At 40.7% G+C, this 19,114-nt stretch overlaps 1 protein-coding gene across 1 annotated transcript in view; it reads left to right on the forward strand.

Annotated features, from left to right (window-relative positions):
- LOC121546509 (thymocyte selection-associated high mobility group box protein TOX-like) overlaps nucleotides 1–19,114 on the forward strand; it is a 100,615-nt gene that overhangs the window by 57,194 nt on the left and 24,307 nt on the right. The window contains exon 4 of the mRNA XM_045209415.1: nucleotides 10,553–10,813. Within this exon, the coding sequence (XP_045065350.1) occupies nucleotides 10,553–10,813 (261 nt within the window). The remainder of the gene's footprint in view (nucleotides 1–10,552; nucleotides 10,814–19,114) is intronic.

Genomic DNA, 19,114 nt, shown 5'->3' on the forward strand with positions numbered 1-19,114 from the left:
GAGCCCCAGATCGAGGGAGATTATCAGTGGTCTTGTATGTCTTCCATTTCCTAATAATTGCTCCCACAGTTGATTTCTTCAAACCAAGCTGCTTACCTATTGCAGATTCAGTCTTCCCAGCCTGGTGCAGGTCTACAATTTTGTTTCTGGTGTCCTTTGACAGCTCTTTGGTCTTGGCCATAGTGGAGTTTGGAGTGTGACTGTCTGAGGTTGTGGACAGGTGTCTTTTATACTGAAAACAAGTTCAAACAGGTGCCATTAATACAGGTAACGAGTGGAGGACAGAGGAGCCTCTTAAAGAAGAAGTTACAGGTCTGTGAGAGCCAGAAATCTTGCTTGTTTGTAGGTGACCAAATACTTATTTTCCACCATAATTTGCAAATAAATTCATTAAAAATCCTACAATGTGATTTTCTGGATTTTCTGTCATAGTTGACGTGTACCTATGATGAAAATTACAGTCCTCTCTCATCTTTTTAAGTGGGAGAACTTGCACAATTGGTGGCTGACTAAATACTTTTTTTCCCCACTGTATACCAATAGACTTTTGATGTCCCACCGGCCCAAAAATGCAAAGTCTATTATAGAGTCACCTTTGTGAGTGTCCAGGGCTTCTTGTGTCTAGCTAGCACACTTCAGCACAGTCAGGAAATTACATTATACATGCCATCTCAGGCCCTTTCAAGAGAAAGCCACTAAACAGAAACAGCTTTCATTGATTCTAAGCTGGGAAACAGGTCTAGTCACTCAGTGGCTTCTTCCAAAAGGTATTCATTTGTTTGTTGTTACAGTATATGGAAGGGACATTTTTTGTTTGTTTTCCATCTGAAATTCTTGTGGGTGACCTAATTTGATCAGTGTTGAATGTGTTTTTCTACTGCATACCAGTAAACTAATAATATCAGTAATTCACCCTATCGATTTTCGTTTGTGTCCCGCATTTCATTAGAATCTGGGATTTATCTGAAATATAGGCTTAATAAGAGTTTTATAAGCTTGTTCAATAATGCTGATTGATATATTCCTCACCACAAATCTATCATTGGATGTTTTCAATCTGTCATTGGATGCACATTGTTCACACACACTCATCTCAAAGTGCAAGAATGTTCATTGCTATACATACATGTAAAGTACATTTAGTACGCATTGTGTGTTAACATCAACAAACATGGCCACCATATTCTATGTGGCATTATGGGTAGTGTAGTAGTGTAGTGTCCCATTCAAGCCTTTATCTAGCCTGTGTCCATCCAGCGCGTTATGAGTCCGGTGGTGCCCCAAATAATCAGGCTGATTGGGGATCAGGCAAGTGTGACAGGCAGGAAATTATCTTGTGGGATTTGTGGGTAGTGTAGTCTCCTCTTTCAAGCCCAGCGCATTGAGTGTCCAGTGGTGCCCCAAATAACCAGGCTGATTGGGGATCAGGCCAGTGTGATGGACAGGAAATGCTTTGATTGGGACTGGTCTGTCAATCAGCGGTGAGGGTGATACGTTTGGTTCATTGCAGACTGGAGCCGGTGTGTGTTTACGTGGCCGTCGCCCTCCTCTCTGTTTTTACAGTCCTTATCTCACTGGGGTTTCATTTACAATACAGTTTTAACTGATGGGATTTACAACTTCCTCCCTATTATGTTATCAGTCACTGTACAGAGAGCAGACCTGGGTTCAAATACTATTTGAACTCATTCAAATACTGAGCGTTTGCTTTAGCCTGCCTGGAGTGTCAAGAGGGTAGGGTTTGCACCTTTTAGACTTTTCTATTAGTTCTGTTGTGACAGGCATGCTGAATCAAACACAGAGTATTTGAAATTATTTAAAATAGTATTGGAACCCAGATCTGGTGTGAAGAGCCAGAGGCAGAGGCAGAAGGACAGAAAGAACAATAGAGAAATACTTTTCTCTCTGTTACCTCTTGTTTTTTACTTTTGTTCTGACCCTGCCTTGCTGTAGTAAGAAACCCAGGGTATTTTAAGAACCAGATAGTTTTAGCTTCTTTGTGTTTCTGCCTTTGGTTCTTTTGTTGTTGAGAATGTGAGGAGACAACGTGGGCCTCTATTGATTTAGTCACAACCACAGGGGAGCAGTTGCTGATGGTCTAGATTAGAATAGAATCTTCACCTGTTGGATAAAGTGTCTCATCTCTCTCTCTCTCTCTCTCTCTCTCTCTCTCTCTCTCTCTCTCTCTCTCTCTCTCTCTCTCTCTCTCTCTCTCTCTCTCTCAATTCAATTTCAATTTAAGAGCTTTATTGGCATGGGAAACGTATGTTAACATTGCCAAAGCAAGTGAAGTAGATAGTAAACAAAAGTGAAATAAGCAATAAACATTAACAGTAAACATTACACTCAGAAGTTTCAAAAGAATAAAGACATTTCAAATGTCATATTATGTATATATACAGTGTTGTAACAATGTGCAAATAGTTAAAGTACAAATGGGAAAATAAATAAACATAAATATGGGTTGTATTTACAATGGTGTTTGTTCTTCACTGGTTGCCCTTTTCTTGTGGCAACAGGTCACAAATCTTGCAGCTGTGCACACTGTGGTTTTTCACCCAGTAGATAAGGGAGTTTATCAAAATTGGGTTTGTTTTCGAATTCTTTGTGGATCGCTGTAATCTGAGGGAAATATGTGTCTCTAATATGGTCATACATTTGGCAGGAGGTTAGGAAGTGCAGCTCAGTTTCCACCTCATTTTGTGGGCAGTGTGCACATAGCCTGTCTTCTCTTGAGAGCCAGGTCTGCCTACGGCGGCCTTTCTCAATAGCAAGGCTATGCTCACTGAGTCTGTACATAGTCAAAGCTTTCCTTAAGTTTGGGTCAGTCACAGTGGTCAGGTATTCTGCCACTGTGTACTCTCTGTTTAGGGCCAAATAGCATTCTAGTTTGCTCTGTTTTTTTGTTTATTCTTTCCAATGTGTCAAGTAATTCTCTTTTTGTTTTCTCATGATTTGGTTGGGTCTAGTTGTGTTGTTGTTGTTGTTGTCCTGGGGCTCTGTGGGGTCTGTTTGTGTTTGTGAACAGAGCCCCAGGACAAGCTTACTTAGGGACTCTTCTCCAAGTTCATCTCTCTGTAGGTGATGGCTTTGTTATGGAAGGTTTGGGAATCGCTTCCTTTTAAGTGGTTATAGAATTTAACGGCTCTTTTCTGGATTTTGATAATTAGCGGGTATTGGCCTAATTCTGCTCTGCATGCATTATTTGGTGTTTTACGTTGTACACGGAGGATGTTTTTGCAGAATTCTGCATGCAGAGTCTCAATTTGGTGTTTGTCCCATTTTGTGAATTCTTGGTTGGTGAGCGGACCCCAGACCTCAGAACTATAAAGGGCAATGGGTTCTATAACTGATTCAAGTATTTTTAGCCAGATCCTAATTGGTATGTCAAATTTTATGTTCCTTTTGATGGCATAGAAGGCCTTGTCTCTCAGATCGTTCACAGCTTTGTGGAAGTTACCTGTGGCGCTGATGTTTAGGCCGAGGTATGTATAGTTTTTTGTGTGCTCTAGGGCAACGGTGTCTAGATGGAATTTGTATTTGTGGTCCTGGCAACTGGACCTTTTTTGGAACACCATTATTTTTGTCTTACTGAGATTTACTGTCAGGGCCCAGGTCTGACAGAATCTGTGCAGAAGATCTAGGTGCTGCTGTAGGCCCTCCTTGGTTGGTGACAGAAGCACCAGATCGTCAGCAAACAGAAGACATTTGACTTCAGATTCTAGTAGGGTGAGGCCGGGTGCTGCAGACTGTTCTAGTGCCCTCGCCAATTCGTTGATAAATATGTTGAAGAGGGTGGGGCTTAAACTGCATCCCTGTCTCACCCCACGGCCCTGTGGAAAGAAATGTGTGTGTTTTTTGCCAATTTTAACCGCACACTTGTTGTTTGTGTACATGGATTTTATAATGTCGTATGTTTTTCCCCCAACCCCACTTTCCATCAATTTGTATCTCTCTCTCTCTCTCTCTCTCTCTCTCTCTCTCTCTCTCTCTCTCTCTCTCTCTCTCTCTCTCGCTCTCCCCCCTCTTACTAACACACACACATTACACTCCAGGTAGACCCATACAATAGCTTGGTCAAGTCTAGGGTTGCTAAGCGACTGGTAATTTACCAAAGTTACTGGAATCTTCAGTAATTTTGGTAATTAACAGGTAATCTATGCTAACTTTGGTAATTTATACTTTAATAACAAACAAAAAAAGTATTCATATATAATATAAAAAAAGTTATATCAGAGAGCAGAGACACCTCAGAACACACTGGTACCACACTCACCACATGTGGGCGATGGCGAAGTTACGTAATGGTGTGCCAAAATACTCTGAGTACAACAGACAGAAACACACATGCGCGTGCGCAGACACACACACACTCCCCTTCCATTTTCAGTGGATAGGTCTCTTCTCATCATTCTTCCTTTTTGGTCATGTGAAAGTTGCCAGAGCAGGTGACTAATCATGTACATGGAAAGCATGCATCCCTCTCCCGAGCACAACTAGAAAGCTTTGTGCGATGCATAGAAAATGTGATAAAGTTCAGATTATAAAGAAAGAAAATCAAACACTCAGTGCATTCAGAAAGTATTCAGACTCCTTCCCTTTTTCCACATTTTGTTACGTTACAGCCTTATTCTAAAATTTATTAAATGGATTTTTTCCTCATCAATCTACACACAATACCCCATAACGACAAAGCGAATAACAGGTTTTTTGAAAATTTTCCAAATGTATTAAAAATAAAAAACAGAAATACCTTATTTGCATAAGTATTCAGACCCTTTGCTATGAGACTCGAAATTGAGCTCAGGTGCATCCTGTTTCCATTGATCATCCTTGAGATGTTTCTACAACTTGATTGGAGTCCACTTGTGGTAAATTCAATTGATTGGACATGATTTGGAAAGGCACACACCTATCTATATAAGGTCCCACAGTTGACAGTGCAGGTCAGCGCAAAAACGATGCCATGAGGTCGAAGAAATTGTCCGTAGAGCTCCGAGACAGGATTGTGTCGAGGCACATATCTGGGGAAGGGTAGCAAAAAATTACTGCAGCATTGAAGGTCCCCAAGAACACAGTGGCCTCCATCATTCTTAAATGGAAGAAGTTTGGGACCACCAAGACTCTTCCTAGAGCTGGCCGCCCAGAGGCCGGACTTGAACCCGATTGAACATCTCAGGAGAGACCTGAAAATAGCTGTGCAGCAACGCTCCCCATCCAACCTTACAGAGCTTGAGAGGATTTGCAGAGTGGGAAAAACTCCCCAAATACAGGTGTGCCAAGCTTGTAACATCATACCTAAGACGACTCAAGGCTGTAATTGCTGCCAAAGGTGCTTTAACAAAGTACTGAGTAAAAGGTCTGAATACTTATGTAAATGTAATATTGAAGTTTTTAATTTTTAATACATTTGAAAAATGTATAAAAACCTGTTTTTTGCTTTGTCATTATGGGGTATTGTGTGTAGATTGATGAGGGGGAAAAACGATTTAATCAATTTTAGAATAAGGCTGTAACGTAACAAAATGTGGAAAAAGTCAATGGGTCTGAATACTTTCCGAATGCACTGTATGCTCCCAACAATTGAATGGGTAAACCTAACCAACGTTTTGGCACACAGTGCCTTCTTCTGTTTTAGATTATAACCTAATCATCTAGTTATATCGGTTGAAGATTAACTGTATACTTTCTAATGGTGTTTCACAGTGAAATATTCTTATTCGACATTGAAACAACATTGAGACAACGTTGAAACAACATTGAGGGAATAGGATGCCCACACCCATGCTGAGAGTATTTGTTAGGGACGTCCTATCTAGGTCAGTCTATGTCAGACAATAAATCCAATTATCAACAGCTTCTGAAAGAGAAGAAATGCAAGAATAAAGAAGCCTAGGGTCTGCATTACCTCTATGAGTAAGTTCCAGTTTTATCCACGATGTCTCTTCATATTCCAGGTTCTACTAGACTAAACAACATGACCGATACGAGACTATCCCAATAGTAAATTAAGAACAAATTCTTATTTACAATAACGGCCTACCACAAAATAGTCATGAGTACAGTAGACCTGGGTTGAAAAATACTATTTGAAATATTTCTGCTGGGCTTGATTGAGCTTGCCTGGCACAATGGAATCAACAGCTTAGTTGCAAAAGATCAGGCAATCCAGGCAGGCTAAAGAAAACAATTTAAAATAGTACATTTTGAACCCAGGTCTGGAGAACAGTGCATCAAGATTATCCAGAGAAGGCCCTCTTATGTCTGTGAGCCACTTGGTCCTCCTCAACTAAATGTACATCATGCTGAAACCTTAAAACCACCCCAAAACAGAATCTATCAGCAGTGAGAGTACACTGAATGATTCATACGCTCTTTTAAGAGAACTTGAAACCATGGATCTATTTTGGGCTCCGCTTTATATGCACTACTGCTGCTACAGAGGGATTTAGAGAGGACTAAGTAGTTTGATATTTCTGTTGGTTTTCTGTGGATTTTTTTTCTCTCTCTCTCTCTCTCTCTCTCTCTCTCTCTCTCTCTCTCTCTCTCTCTCTCTCTCTCTCTCTCTCTCTCTCTCTCTCTCTCTCTCTCTCTCTCTCTCTCTCTCTCTCTCTCTCTCTCTCTCTCTCTCTCTCTCTCTCTCTCTCTCTGTCGTCCCCAGTGATCTTTCTCATCATATGGAGACCAAGGTCATGCCTGATTGAAATATAATAGAAGTGTAGACATCTGGTATAATACTGTGGGAAGTTAAATCTATTTTAATGGCCCTGCTGCAGCGGATTCTCTCTGATGCACTCCTCGCGGTTCAGTGACAGTAAATCACAACGTTCTCTTATTACCCTGACTGGAATGAGGGCATAGAGAGAGAACAACGAGGGATCCACACCATTTGTTTTTCTCTCCTACCTCCTCCCCCCTCCCTCCGTTTGCCATGGCTTAAAGAGAATGACATCAGAAAAATAAAATTAAAGGGGGATTATGGCTAGGCTATTGTGCCATATGTGACTACCGGGGCTTCCACAGAGTGACTACAGACTGACATCTTTAATTTATTTATGTTATTTCAGCCATAATGAATGGATGAAATAGGGAAATGTGGTGCACCACAAGACTAACCCCACAAATACGTCCAGATTTGTCCAGCACCAAAGAGCATGCTTTTCTGTTTTAAACTATTGTAGGAGTCTGTCAGTGCTTTATTTCTTTATACATGCTCTTTCATTGACAACCTCTAGGTTTTAACTGAACTAAGAAAGAGTTAAGGATGTACTTCCTTTTCCGCTCTGGTCAAAATACTTTCTCACATTTCGTTTTTGGTGTGTTTTTGGTCCGATTTCAAGCTCAACTCAAATAGGCCACACACAGCTGTAATGGAGTATGTGTGCGGGTCTTCTACCAAACTAAATTAGATCTATTTTGATGTGACATTTGAGGGAATTGCCAGTGGGGGTGCAGAATGGAGGATAGCTCACTCCCCACCCCCCCCCAAGCTCACCTGTCCTTTATGACGGACATCACCTGTGACCCTGACACGGCATTGGACGGAGAAAACAGCCCCTTTTTCAATCCACTTATCCCAGTTCTACCTGGCTGTCAGTCAGCCAGCTCTGAAATCTATCTTCTGCTCTTTTTCAATCGAGGACCATTCATCGCCATCTATTGTATTACACTGGCTGGTTCTGCTGATGCATCACCCCAATGGAGTTTCTTGTCATTTCAGAGCTTGGTGGCTAGGTCAAGCGCTTCAACGCACTGTCCTTCGTCTATTTGACGATCGTTCTAAAATACCCTTCAGCCATTCGTCCTCGCCATTAGTTGATGGGTGTCTTATTTGTCCTCTCTGCTCAAGAGGCTCTTTTTGGCAGTTGGCACTAGTCCTAGAATGTTGTGTTGTGTTTGAGTAACCTATCCTAACCCAACTGTCATCTTCCTATATCTATCTCTTATCTTATCTAGAGATGGCGGACATTTCTGTTTATGCATCACAAGCTGCTGCACATCGCCAGAACAAGGCCGATCTGTCGTTTCTTCATCATGGCATATGGCTACTGGACTGTCGTTCAATAGATGCTATTTTTAGTAAAGGTAGATGGTGTTTGATTAAGCAAATGGAATGCAGTATTGGAATATATCAAATCAGAGCATTTATTGTAAATGTATGCTGTCGAAAACTATCGTTAGTGTGTTTATCCGATAGGATTCAACATAGACATTAATCCATATAACCACTAGTGTTAGATTATCTCATGTGGACAGCCGACATATATAATGGAACTGTAGAGAGGAGGGAGATTGGTAGTGTCATCAGAGCTTTGCAAGCGTTTTCTTTCCATAAATATGAAAGATTTGCTTAAATTTCACCTATCATGGGAGGGCTAAGGTGGTGGAGCGAGGCTGAATCAACATTTGACATTTAGTTTTGACTGTTTTGTTTTATCCACATGCCGCCCTGACCTGAAAGCCAGTAGATGTATGAATTATTTATCTGCGTTTGAAAATATTAAACTTGTTATGTCCTTGTTCCACATTCTATCCCCAAGGGCATGAAATGACTTGTTAAAACAATGGAAGGGCTGGTTGTAAAATCGCCTCACGCAGCATTCAAATCTTCGAACATGCATCCTACATCCGTTATGTTTTATCTCGGAGAAGGAATTGTCTGAATTACATGATGTTGTTCGGATCAAAGCTAGATGAAATGCATGGAAAGCTAGTTTTGTTGAGCATTTAAAAAGTGGTGAATCCATGCAAGAAAATAAGTGTTTCGTAATGTTTCGTAATGTCTTACCAACACAACATCCAATAACCGAGACACAAATATCTCATTGATGCTTTGAGGAAAATAGATAATGGTCATAAAAGTGTCTTAATAAATATGCTATATGCAATACCAACTAGGCCTACTGGAAGACACAATCGTAGGCCAATAGAACTGAATAGAGCCTAAAATAATGTATAGGGCGTTCTGTAGGCAGTTATTTGAAGGTATGGTCTGGCCAAATGACACCCTTGAAAATGCTTGCCAAGTTACATATTTGTCTCTTGTCAAGAAATCCTAAGATATATATTACAAGAACATACAATATTTATCTCACTTATTAGACATAACTATAGCTACACTGTAATGTATGTTAATAATAACCTGTTATGTGCGAAAACAAGCTCTCACTGACGTTGGATATAGTAATAGTAGTGATAGTGTTGTAAGCACATCCGCATCAAGATAATCTTAATGTAAAGTGTATATATATTTTAAACTCAATTTCCCATTGAAAGGAAAGCGAAAACATTTCAGCCTCAGGTTTATGTCTCTTTTTCTTTGCTTACAATGTTCTATTTTATGAGAGTTTTATCTTGGTTCCATGCCTGATTTTCCTCAGAATTTCTTACCATTTGTTTGCTGAAAGTATTTGTTTGCAAGATAAATGGCTGCTCTGGCAGGCGAGATGACAGCCTACACGAAGATGATATTGAATTGATTTCTGAAATGTTGCAGAACGGACTGCTTGATGTGTACCGTGAGACATGAATCATACAAATTCTATTAAAAAGCTCTTGAATGGCTGACACTGGAATATTATTTGTGATGATTAATTTCCCCCAGTCATTATAAAGGGAGTCAGCATCAGATTGCCTCTGAAAAAATTGCTTTATATTCCCTGGTGAATACCCTTGGTGTGCTTTTGAGAGTGCAAAACCATATTTCTCAGCACAATATTATGTCAAGATAGCCCTTGAAGGTACCACAGTGAGGCTTCCTCCTGTACCACCTGATTTGCATTTGCAGAATCATAAGAAAGTATTTCACCTTGTTGTGATGGAGGGAGAGAAGAGGTCATTTATTGACCTTAGATACAGCTCATAACACAGAGACTATGTCAGGGGGATTTGGTCAATTCCATCTCAACCCAATTCAGTTCAGGAATTTGATTGAAATCCCAATATGAATCATAACATTGAGGAATTTCTATTTAAAATTTAATGAGTTAAAAGGAATAGACCCCAACCGGTGTTGCCAGTGTTCTATGAGTAAAGCTTTGTTTGGGTTCTTCATTAATAAGCCATTAACCTTTAACAGAAATGAGTTTCTTCATCACAAACACATTTCTGTATTTGTACATGCTCCTGCTTTCTGGACTGACACGGAGGCACCCAAGGCAGCGAGAGCTTTACATTCTGCATTACAACATGCGATAGGATTGATTTTAAAAGCTGATTGAGCATATTAGTATTGGTGATTAAACCAGGATTAATATATTACTGTTTTGCTACATAGAGAAGCATATGCAGTTTTAGTTTCAGGTTAATTAATTCTAGTTTAATCTCCTAATAGATTACTATAATGTGTGGCTTCATGTATGATGGCTTTTGCTGATATATTTTATTTCAATATCTCAACTCCTATTGTCTACACACTTACCATCTCACTCATTTTTATTTTGAGAGCTCGAGTGAGCAAGATTTCCAATGTGTTCATCACAAATGGTAAATAAACGAAAAAATGTGAACCTTGAACTTGAAACCCATCCTGTCATCTTGTCTCCATTCTCAGAACTACTCCAGTCAGGGCCGAGGAAGCAACAGTGGAGGAGGAGGGGATGAAGACTACGAGATCCCTCCCATCACACCCCCCAACCACGCTGACCCCTCTCTGCTTCACCTCATGGACCCCGAGTCGGGCTACACCTTCCACTCACTGTCCCACAACAGCCTGATCAACCCCTACTCCTACCCGGAGCTGCCTGCTGCCCTCATGATGTCCAATATGCTGGGCCAGGATAGCCATCTTCTCTCAGGGCATAATATGCACTCGGTAAGATTCACCAGTTACAGTACTTCTCCTAGGATTCAATTCAATGTGTTGTTATTTTCAGTGTGGCTTCATAAGGGACATGTTCTTGTCTTAGAACAGGGAAACACACTTGTTTTAATTAGTAGGACTCTAACGGGCTAAGGAGACCCCAGCAGACACATGCACCATTTATGCTTTTACACATACTGCTTTTTAACTCCCAGACCTTTGTGACAGACTCCATCATATCTATTCAATCACCACACTCAAAAATATTTGATTCCCTCAAAGTGAGCACAGAAAGAGAGCAAGGAGCTGTGCAGTACACATTTTCATTTGCTCTCTGATTGGTAAAACGAAAAAGGGGGTCTTGGAGGAGAAAAGAGAAGGGTTCTCCCTTGTCAGCTACTTTTATCTTTCAAAATGATGCAGAGGACGTCCATTCCAACCTCAGTAAGCGACTATTTCATGTGTTAAACATGATTCACACTGAGCAAACACCCCTGGCGTACAAATTCAAGTCCTTTAATCATAGAATCGAAGGAGATTAATTATAAATTGCCCACGTGTGAATAATTCAGCGTTATATACTTTCATCTGACACAAATATAACTTCTGGGTCATACATATTCATGCTTTAATGTGAGCATCCGTGTCATTTATCCTTGGTTAATCAGGTCTTATGTGATTTCAGAATCAAAGTGCATAAGTTGTACATTTTATGTGTGTGGCAGAGAGTGTGCCATTTAAAGTCAGACTTGGGCTTAAGTCACTGTGTTGAACATACTAGTGAGCTAAATAGAACTGGTGCCATAGGGATGTACAGTAATGTGCTACATAATGTGCAAGAGTATTTATGTGTTTTTTTATTTAGTTATACATTTTGCAGTGGTCAGAAAGTGCTCTGGCTACTATTTTTCATAGCAAATACAGCTTTAATTGATACAATTGGGGTGAGGCTGCTGAGGGAGGTGTCTGTGTGTGTGCGTGCATTTGGGCGTGTTCATGTTCATGCCGTACGTACGTGTTTAAGCGCTCAAAAATGTATGGGAGAAAGCAGCTCCCTTTTCTTCTTGGTGTAATAGGCCAATAAGATTTCCGTAAGAAAGAGAGTCCCGGATTTTAAACAGCTTTCGATTCACCTTTGCAATTATTTATTTTCAAATAGTCCTTCAGGGTAATGTTCCATATTCTTATTTCACACCCCCTTTTCTCATAAATGAACCTTCATCGCCATAAATCACTGCACAAACAGAGACTTGCACACACCGTGAAAGGTCCAAAGATTTATGTAACACATTCATGTTTTCCACTTCCTCATTTTAGTACTACTCTACTGGAGCCTGGCTAATAATAGTGACTATTAATATTTCCTGTTGCCTAGCAACCTGAGCAAGTAATAGCTTACTCTGGAAAAATAGATGACCGATAAGGGAAAAAATTCAATTCATTTATTATCTCTGGGGACAAGAGGAGCTTATTTCTCAGGCTGAGGCATTGAAAAGTAAGCTGAAATATCTTAAAGGAATTGGAGATGAGGTTATTTTCAATTTCATTCCATTAAGAAAGGATGTTTCATTTGACATTTTTCCTATGATGTCAATTAACCTTAATTTCATGCAAATAAAGGCATAATAGACAGATTACATTTAACATTTTAGTCATTTAGCAGACGCTCTTATCCAGAGCGACTTACAGTTAGCGAGTGCATACATTTTCATACTGGCCCCCCATGGGAATCGAACCCACAACCCTGGCGTTGCAAGCGCCATGCTCTACCAACTGAGCTGTCATAGTATTTGTGTTTTAGGGACGTACTGTATAAAAAAGACAGAATGTGAGGTTTTTGCAAAGTGGGGAAATGCACAAAAATAAAGGTACCCTTAGCATTCGATGAAAGAATACAGTGATCATAATATGATGCAAAACATTATTTTGTGTCAATTGTTTTCTTTCATTGTAGCTGTACTTTTTTATTCAACAACAATGCCTCAAGGATACAGTTTATATCAGCAATGATAACTATCTTATGCTGTATGTAAACTCCCTTACAAATACAAGCTCAGCTGGAGCAATAGATATTGCTCATCTCCGGGGATGATGTTACTGGTTTTAGTACAACATTTAGCCTAAGGCTAAAGCTCAGAAACTTCTCTCTGCCTAGGGATACTCTTTTCCACCATGTATTTCATGGTCTCCAATCACACAGTAAACCGTTTTAAAGGGATTGTTCAGAGAAATTACATTCTCTTAATATTTGTTGTCTTACCTTGAAAGCATTATTTTGGATAAGGAGTGATCCGCCATCCTAGCCATTATACTGTATATATACATATCTACATATACCTTTAAGGCAATACAATATTGTGAGCAGTAGATCTGACCATGACCATCAATATCATTTTTAGAAATGCACGTTGTTCAGTTCTTGTTGTAGTTGTCTGAAGTAGCATATATTGTTTTACTGAGAGTAAAGTATGTAACAAATATCCTACATCTCTGATCACTGGTGGAGCACATGATACTAATAATACCCTTCCTCTCTCCATCAGAACCCTTTTATTTTTTCCTCAGAATTCATCTAATTTTTGACAGCCTCCTCCCTCTCAGTTCATTCTGACTGCTCCGAAGGCAGAAGTATTAGCTGCTAAATCACAGGATGACATGTGCAGTAGATGGAAAAATGGGCTTGAAGCAATGATGAGAAATGGTTCTGTTTGGGTATTTAAAAGCAGTGTTGATGTGATATGAATTGTTGATATATGTAGCTTGGACTTAGATATAAAAGTAGTGGTATGTTTTATGATGGTTCAAAGAAATTCATATTACATCCAGATACTGTATGTTTAATCTGAATATTTAACTCATCTAGAGACTTTTAATCTAAGCCTGCCTTTCTACAATGCATTTGTATGTGATAGCTGACACCAAACTGCCTTTATTGCTAAATACAATAATGACATATCACATGTGGTTAAACAGCTAGCAAGATAAGTTCCCATAACATGAGGGAATGGTTTGGATATGTTATCCTTGATTAGAAACATACAGTGGCTTGCTATTGGTAAAGACAGCGGCCCACTACTCATTTGGCTGATGGGCTTTCCAGAGTTCAGACAGCAGTAGCCAACACTACTTAAAAAGTATAGGCTATCGACATGGGTCCAATATCAGCTTACAGTGGTGTGCTCATAGCCTCATAGCCATCAGTGGTCCGATAGGTGCTTGCTGGCTGGAGAGTGTTTAATAAGATTGTTAGGTGTTTAGCCAAGTGTGATATCCCAACCCACCCCCTGCCCTCTGTTGTCTAAGGCCAGACAGACACAAACTTTGGATGGGACATTGAACAATGCATAATTTCTCCAAGTTGGATGGAGCGCTCATTATGCCTGCATTTAAAAACCCTATCACAGCTAGCCCTCACTGTCAATGTTGCCTGCTCCCCAGTGTACTACTGTGGGGGGCTTCATGTTTGACAGGCCCCCAGATCCCCGAGCCTGGCTGGTCTGGCTCATGTTTGCGAGAGGGGAGATGGGAGTGAGATTTGTCTCTTTGAAAAAGAGGGGGGAATTCCCTGGCAGGTGGTAATTAGGGTCGAGGAGGGGGCCGAGCACAGTGCCGAGGAGGACGCCGGCACGTTTACATTTGGAAACTGAACGCCTGCCGACATCTCATTACAAGCGTAATGAGGGTGGTTTGGGGAAAAGCCCACCGCCAAAAAAGCTCTACCAAATCTGCAAGTTCATGTAGCACTCCGTCACATTATCCGAATTGGGGGATTTGTTCAATCTTGTTAAACATGTGGCGCTACATAGTTATTTTTGGCACGGTGCATCTGTCACTAGACCGCAGGCTGGCCATATTCAGGACTCTTTCTGTTGTCTAGATACTGTCAATGTGGGTTATTGTTAGAATATGAATAGTGACCAGGTTGCTTCCGAGTGGCGCAGCGTCTAAGTCACTGCGTCACAGTGCTGAGACGTCACTACAGCCGGCCGTGACCGGGTGCCCCATAGGCCGGGGGCTTTCCTTGGCTCATCACGCTCTAGCGACTCCTTGTGGCAGGCCAGGCGCCTGCCTGCAAGCTGACTTCGGTCTTCAGTCGAACAGTGTTTCCTCCGATACATTGGTGCGGCTGGCTTACGGGCTAAGCGAGCAGCGTGTTAAGAAGCAGTGCGGCTTGGTGGGTCATGTTTTGGAGGACGCATGTCTCGACCTTCACCTCTCCCGAGCCCGTTGGGGAGTTGCAGCGATGAGACAAGATTGTAACTACCAATTGGATATCACGAAATTGAGGTGAGAAATGAGGTAAACAAATAAATACAAAATAAATCAAATTAAAAAAGATTATGAATAGTGTCCAGTTGTGCATTACTGTTGTGATGCAAAGGTAATGTTATCTTCAGACTGTTGAAGGCCATACTTGCTTGATCAATATAAAAAACTGTTGACTATGCTCCTCTGCAGTAATAACACATTAAAGGGATAGTTCACCCTTATTACAAAATTACTCATAACCCTGAAAGCAGTCTAGGAGACAAGGAGAGACAGCAATCCACGATTTGGGTGTGTTTACCTGGCCCCTGTAACCAACCATTAACATAAGCTTTTTCTTACCAAATATCAATGGAAGTCATTGTTCACAATGTTTTAAGTTACATGCCCAAGCATGGATAACTCTCTCTCCTTCTCTATAGACTGCTTTCAGGGTAAGAAAACAGGTAAGCAATTCTTACATTTGGATGAAATATCACTTTAAATCTGTTCGATGTTATACAGTAGTTCTAGACTTTCTTTATAGCCAGTTTTAGATCTACACAAAGTGTTAGTTTTGAAACTGTCTGTGGTTGTTTGTTTGTGTTTTCAGGAAACGTTTTTGTCGGACTCGCTGATTGTTACAATGTTATGTGAGCTTAATTTCATCTGTTAAAGGACATGTGTTTTACATCACTTGGCATTTTAGACATAGACAGGATAAAACAGCACCACCATTTTAAAAGCAGCAACATAAAAAGCCTATTGTTGGCTGCTGTTATTGACAGAATCATAGTGAGTATATGAGGATGAATCAAATGTTTATGGTCAGAATTAGCCAATCAACATATTATTCAAATCAGTATGTGATCTTAAAAACATGAATGGTCATATTCAAAGAGCATAACCTCAAGAACAATAATAAAAATAAATAAATAAATATGCCATTTAGCAGACGCTTTTATCCAAAGCGACTTACAGTCATGCGTGCATACATTTTTACGTATGGGTGGTCCCGGGGATCGAACCCACTACCCTGGCGTTACAAGCGCCGTGCTCTACCAGCTGAGCTACAGAGGACCATACTGATTACATATGTGGCTAAAATGGACGAATTCTGCTGTTTGAAGTTAAATAAGCAATGAAGTCTCTTCCATACAGTCTGGGCAGGCCTGAGACACATCTCATATGACCTGCCTGCACTGTTGCCTTCAACTGGAATAGATGTGACATCTTGTTTCACTTTCTATATAAATCACTTTCTTAGCTACAGGTGGAATGTTTTCTGTTGTGGTTGTTTCATTTGACAAAAAGATGGATGTCCATCAATGGTATTCTCCAGACAACAGGGTGTGAGCAATATGTATTTCTGTCCCAGAAACAACAACAAAATAATGCATGTCAGGGCACTATGATTCGCTTAGAATAAAAACAAATATATTATTAAAGAAAGTGTTTAATAAAAGTAAAGCTTTGCTTTGAGAAGTTTATTATGCATAGATGAGAATGACGTAATGAAGAAGTGTGTTAAAGGCTTGAACATTAAAAACAAATGAGCAATCATTGCAGCTCATGAATATCCATGCTGCTAATTCAAATAACCTTAGGCGACTGTTAAGACTAATGAATATTTAAAACAGCATGGTCGTAGAGTTTTTGAACATTGCATTAGCTGACTTTCTAAGATGTACAAGAGTAAACAATTGAATCTGGAGAACCGCTTTTAATCATGATGAAAATAGTTCTGCTGTTTCAGGTTGCAGTGCATAATAGTTCCAGTACAGGAAAGTACTAATATTTTATCATAGAGAGAAGAAGCAGAACAAGGAGAGGAGTACTCACTATTTAGTATAACTAACATAAACCTCAGACGTTGCTAATACCAATATCCAGCAATCTAGGCAGAAGGAAGGCAGGGACTTACCAGATTGGGACGCACCCCAGACAGACTAAACATGTTGCTTTTCTACACTCGTCTGAAGAGGGGAACCTGCTTACAGTACACATGGACAGTGGGACAAATGGCCCCTCTGCCCACGTAAAAGGGGCACGCTGCTTCCTTTGAAGGATCAGCGTGGCGAGCTCGTCCTCAATCGCTGTGGCGACGCTAATTAAGCCCAGCACACAGCGAACCTGTGGGGATAATGTCCCATTATTAGAGTCATTTGTTTCAATTAAACTCTCTGTGATTTTACAATAGCAGTCGCGGCCCCATGCACAAGGAAGCCATTACTCTCACCCAGGGAGCGACTGTGGTTCGGGTTAAGAGTCAGTTCTCAGGATTAGGCCCTACTACCTACTTTCTCCAGCAGTAGCGCTCGCTTAACACAGCTGTTGTAGGCCTGCAAGCAAGAGACGGTGTAGCATACATAGGCCTACAGTAAAACCAGTGACACTTTATTTGAAGGGACTTCATAAGGACTTCATAACACATTCATAACCCATACATAACATCATCATTAGCAGTGCATGAGCATTTCTTTATGCCAACAACCGCAAGTTAATATTTTCTTGATGTCGCAATAACGTCACTTGTCTTGCACATCTTTTGGGGAGCACAAGTTAAGTTTATAGAGAGAGAATAACAGGCCTGAACTCTGAGCCACAGAACCAGTTGCTCATTTTCCTGTCTTAGCCAAAGAACATTGAGACAGACTGAAATGTTATTCTTAGATACTGTCTTACAATATAATTTTTTATTATAATTTATAACTCGCAAATGTCTCTTTCTTTAGTGAAATCGTGTTTGAAAGGGATCCAAATGTTTGGTGTGGTGCTACACTAGTGAAGTGAATTTGACATTTCTTTATCATCTAGTCTTTTCGCATGAGACAATGCACGTCAGCGGCCAAACAGAGCCTGTTGCTCTGACAACACCCCACCCCCTCCTCACAATTAGCATATAGTACCTATGGCAACCAGCTGCCATCATAATAGCCTGTCTCGTTATGTTTGCGCACCATCGCTGTACCATCTCATGGCTCAGCAGGAAGCGCTGAGAGAAAGAGGTTAGGAATTAGTCTTACTGGCAGAGCATGTTGCATAAGGTGTGCACATGGAGGAGATTATGGTTGTGACTAAGCTCACTGATGCTCTTCGCAGGAGAATAATACTTTTTTTGTTGAACATAACCCTTAACTTGAATTAATGGGTTACGGCAGAAGCTCAAATCAGCTCGGCTTTCTGCAGCAGTAGGGAGTAGCAAGCAGTTAGCTCCTACATTGGCATATGTCAAACCATGTTTAGTAGGGAAACCATTGTTGATTTCTAAGGACCTCCTGATCATTTGCATCTTAGTGTTATCGCAACATATGGTTCACCCAAATAAATTGAGTAAACCACAATGCATAGCTTCATGTTGATATCATGGAGTGTCAGTCCTTACATCTATTGTCTATGAATTTAGGAGTAGTTACATTTGAATTGAAGGGTAGTTGCAGTACAGTGCATTTGGAAAGTATTCAGACCCCTTGACTTTTTCCACATTTCGTTACAGTCTTATTCTAAAATGGATTAAATTGTTGTTTTTTCTCATCAATACAATACCCCATAATGACAAAGCAAAAACAGGTTTTGGGGAGTTTCCCCCATTCTTCTCTGCAGATCCTCTCAAGCTCTGTCAGGTTGGATGCACAGCTATTTTCAGGTCTCTCCAGAGATGTTCGATCGGGTTCAAGTCCGGGGTCTTGCTGGGCCACTCAAGGACATTCAGAGACTTGTCCTGAAGTCACTCCTGTGTTGTCTTGGCTGTGTGCTTAGGGTCGTTGTCATGTTGGAAGGTGAACCTTCGCCCCAGTCTGTGGTCCTGAGCACTCTGGAGCAGGTTTTCATCTTTCCCTCAATCCGTCTCCCAGTCCCTGCCACTGAAAAACATCCCCACAGCATGATGCTGCCACCACCATGCTTCACCGTAGGGATGGTGCCAGGTTTCCTCCAGACATGACGCTTGGCATTCAGGCCAAAGAGTTCAATCTTGGTTTCATCAGACCAGAGAATCTTGTTTCTCATGGTCTGAGTCCTTTAGGTGCCTTTTTGGCAAACTCCAAGCGGGCTGTCATGTGCCTTTTA

This window comes from Coregonus clupeaformis, chromosome 30 (assembly GCF_020615455.1).
Source record: "Coregonus clupeaformis isolate EN_2021a chromosome 30, ASM2061545v1, whole genome shotgun sequence".
Lineage (NCBI taxonomy): Eukaryota > Metazoa > Chordata > Actinopteri > Salmoniformes > Salmonidae > Coregonus > Coregonus clupeaformis.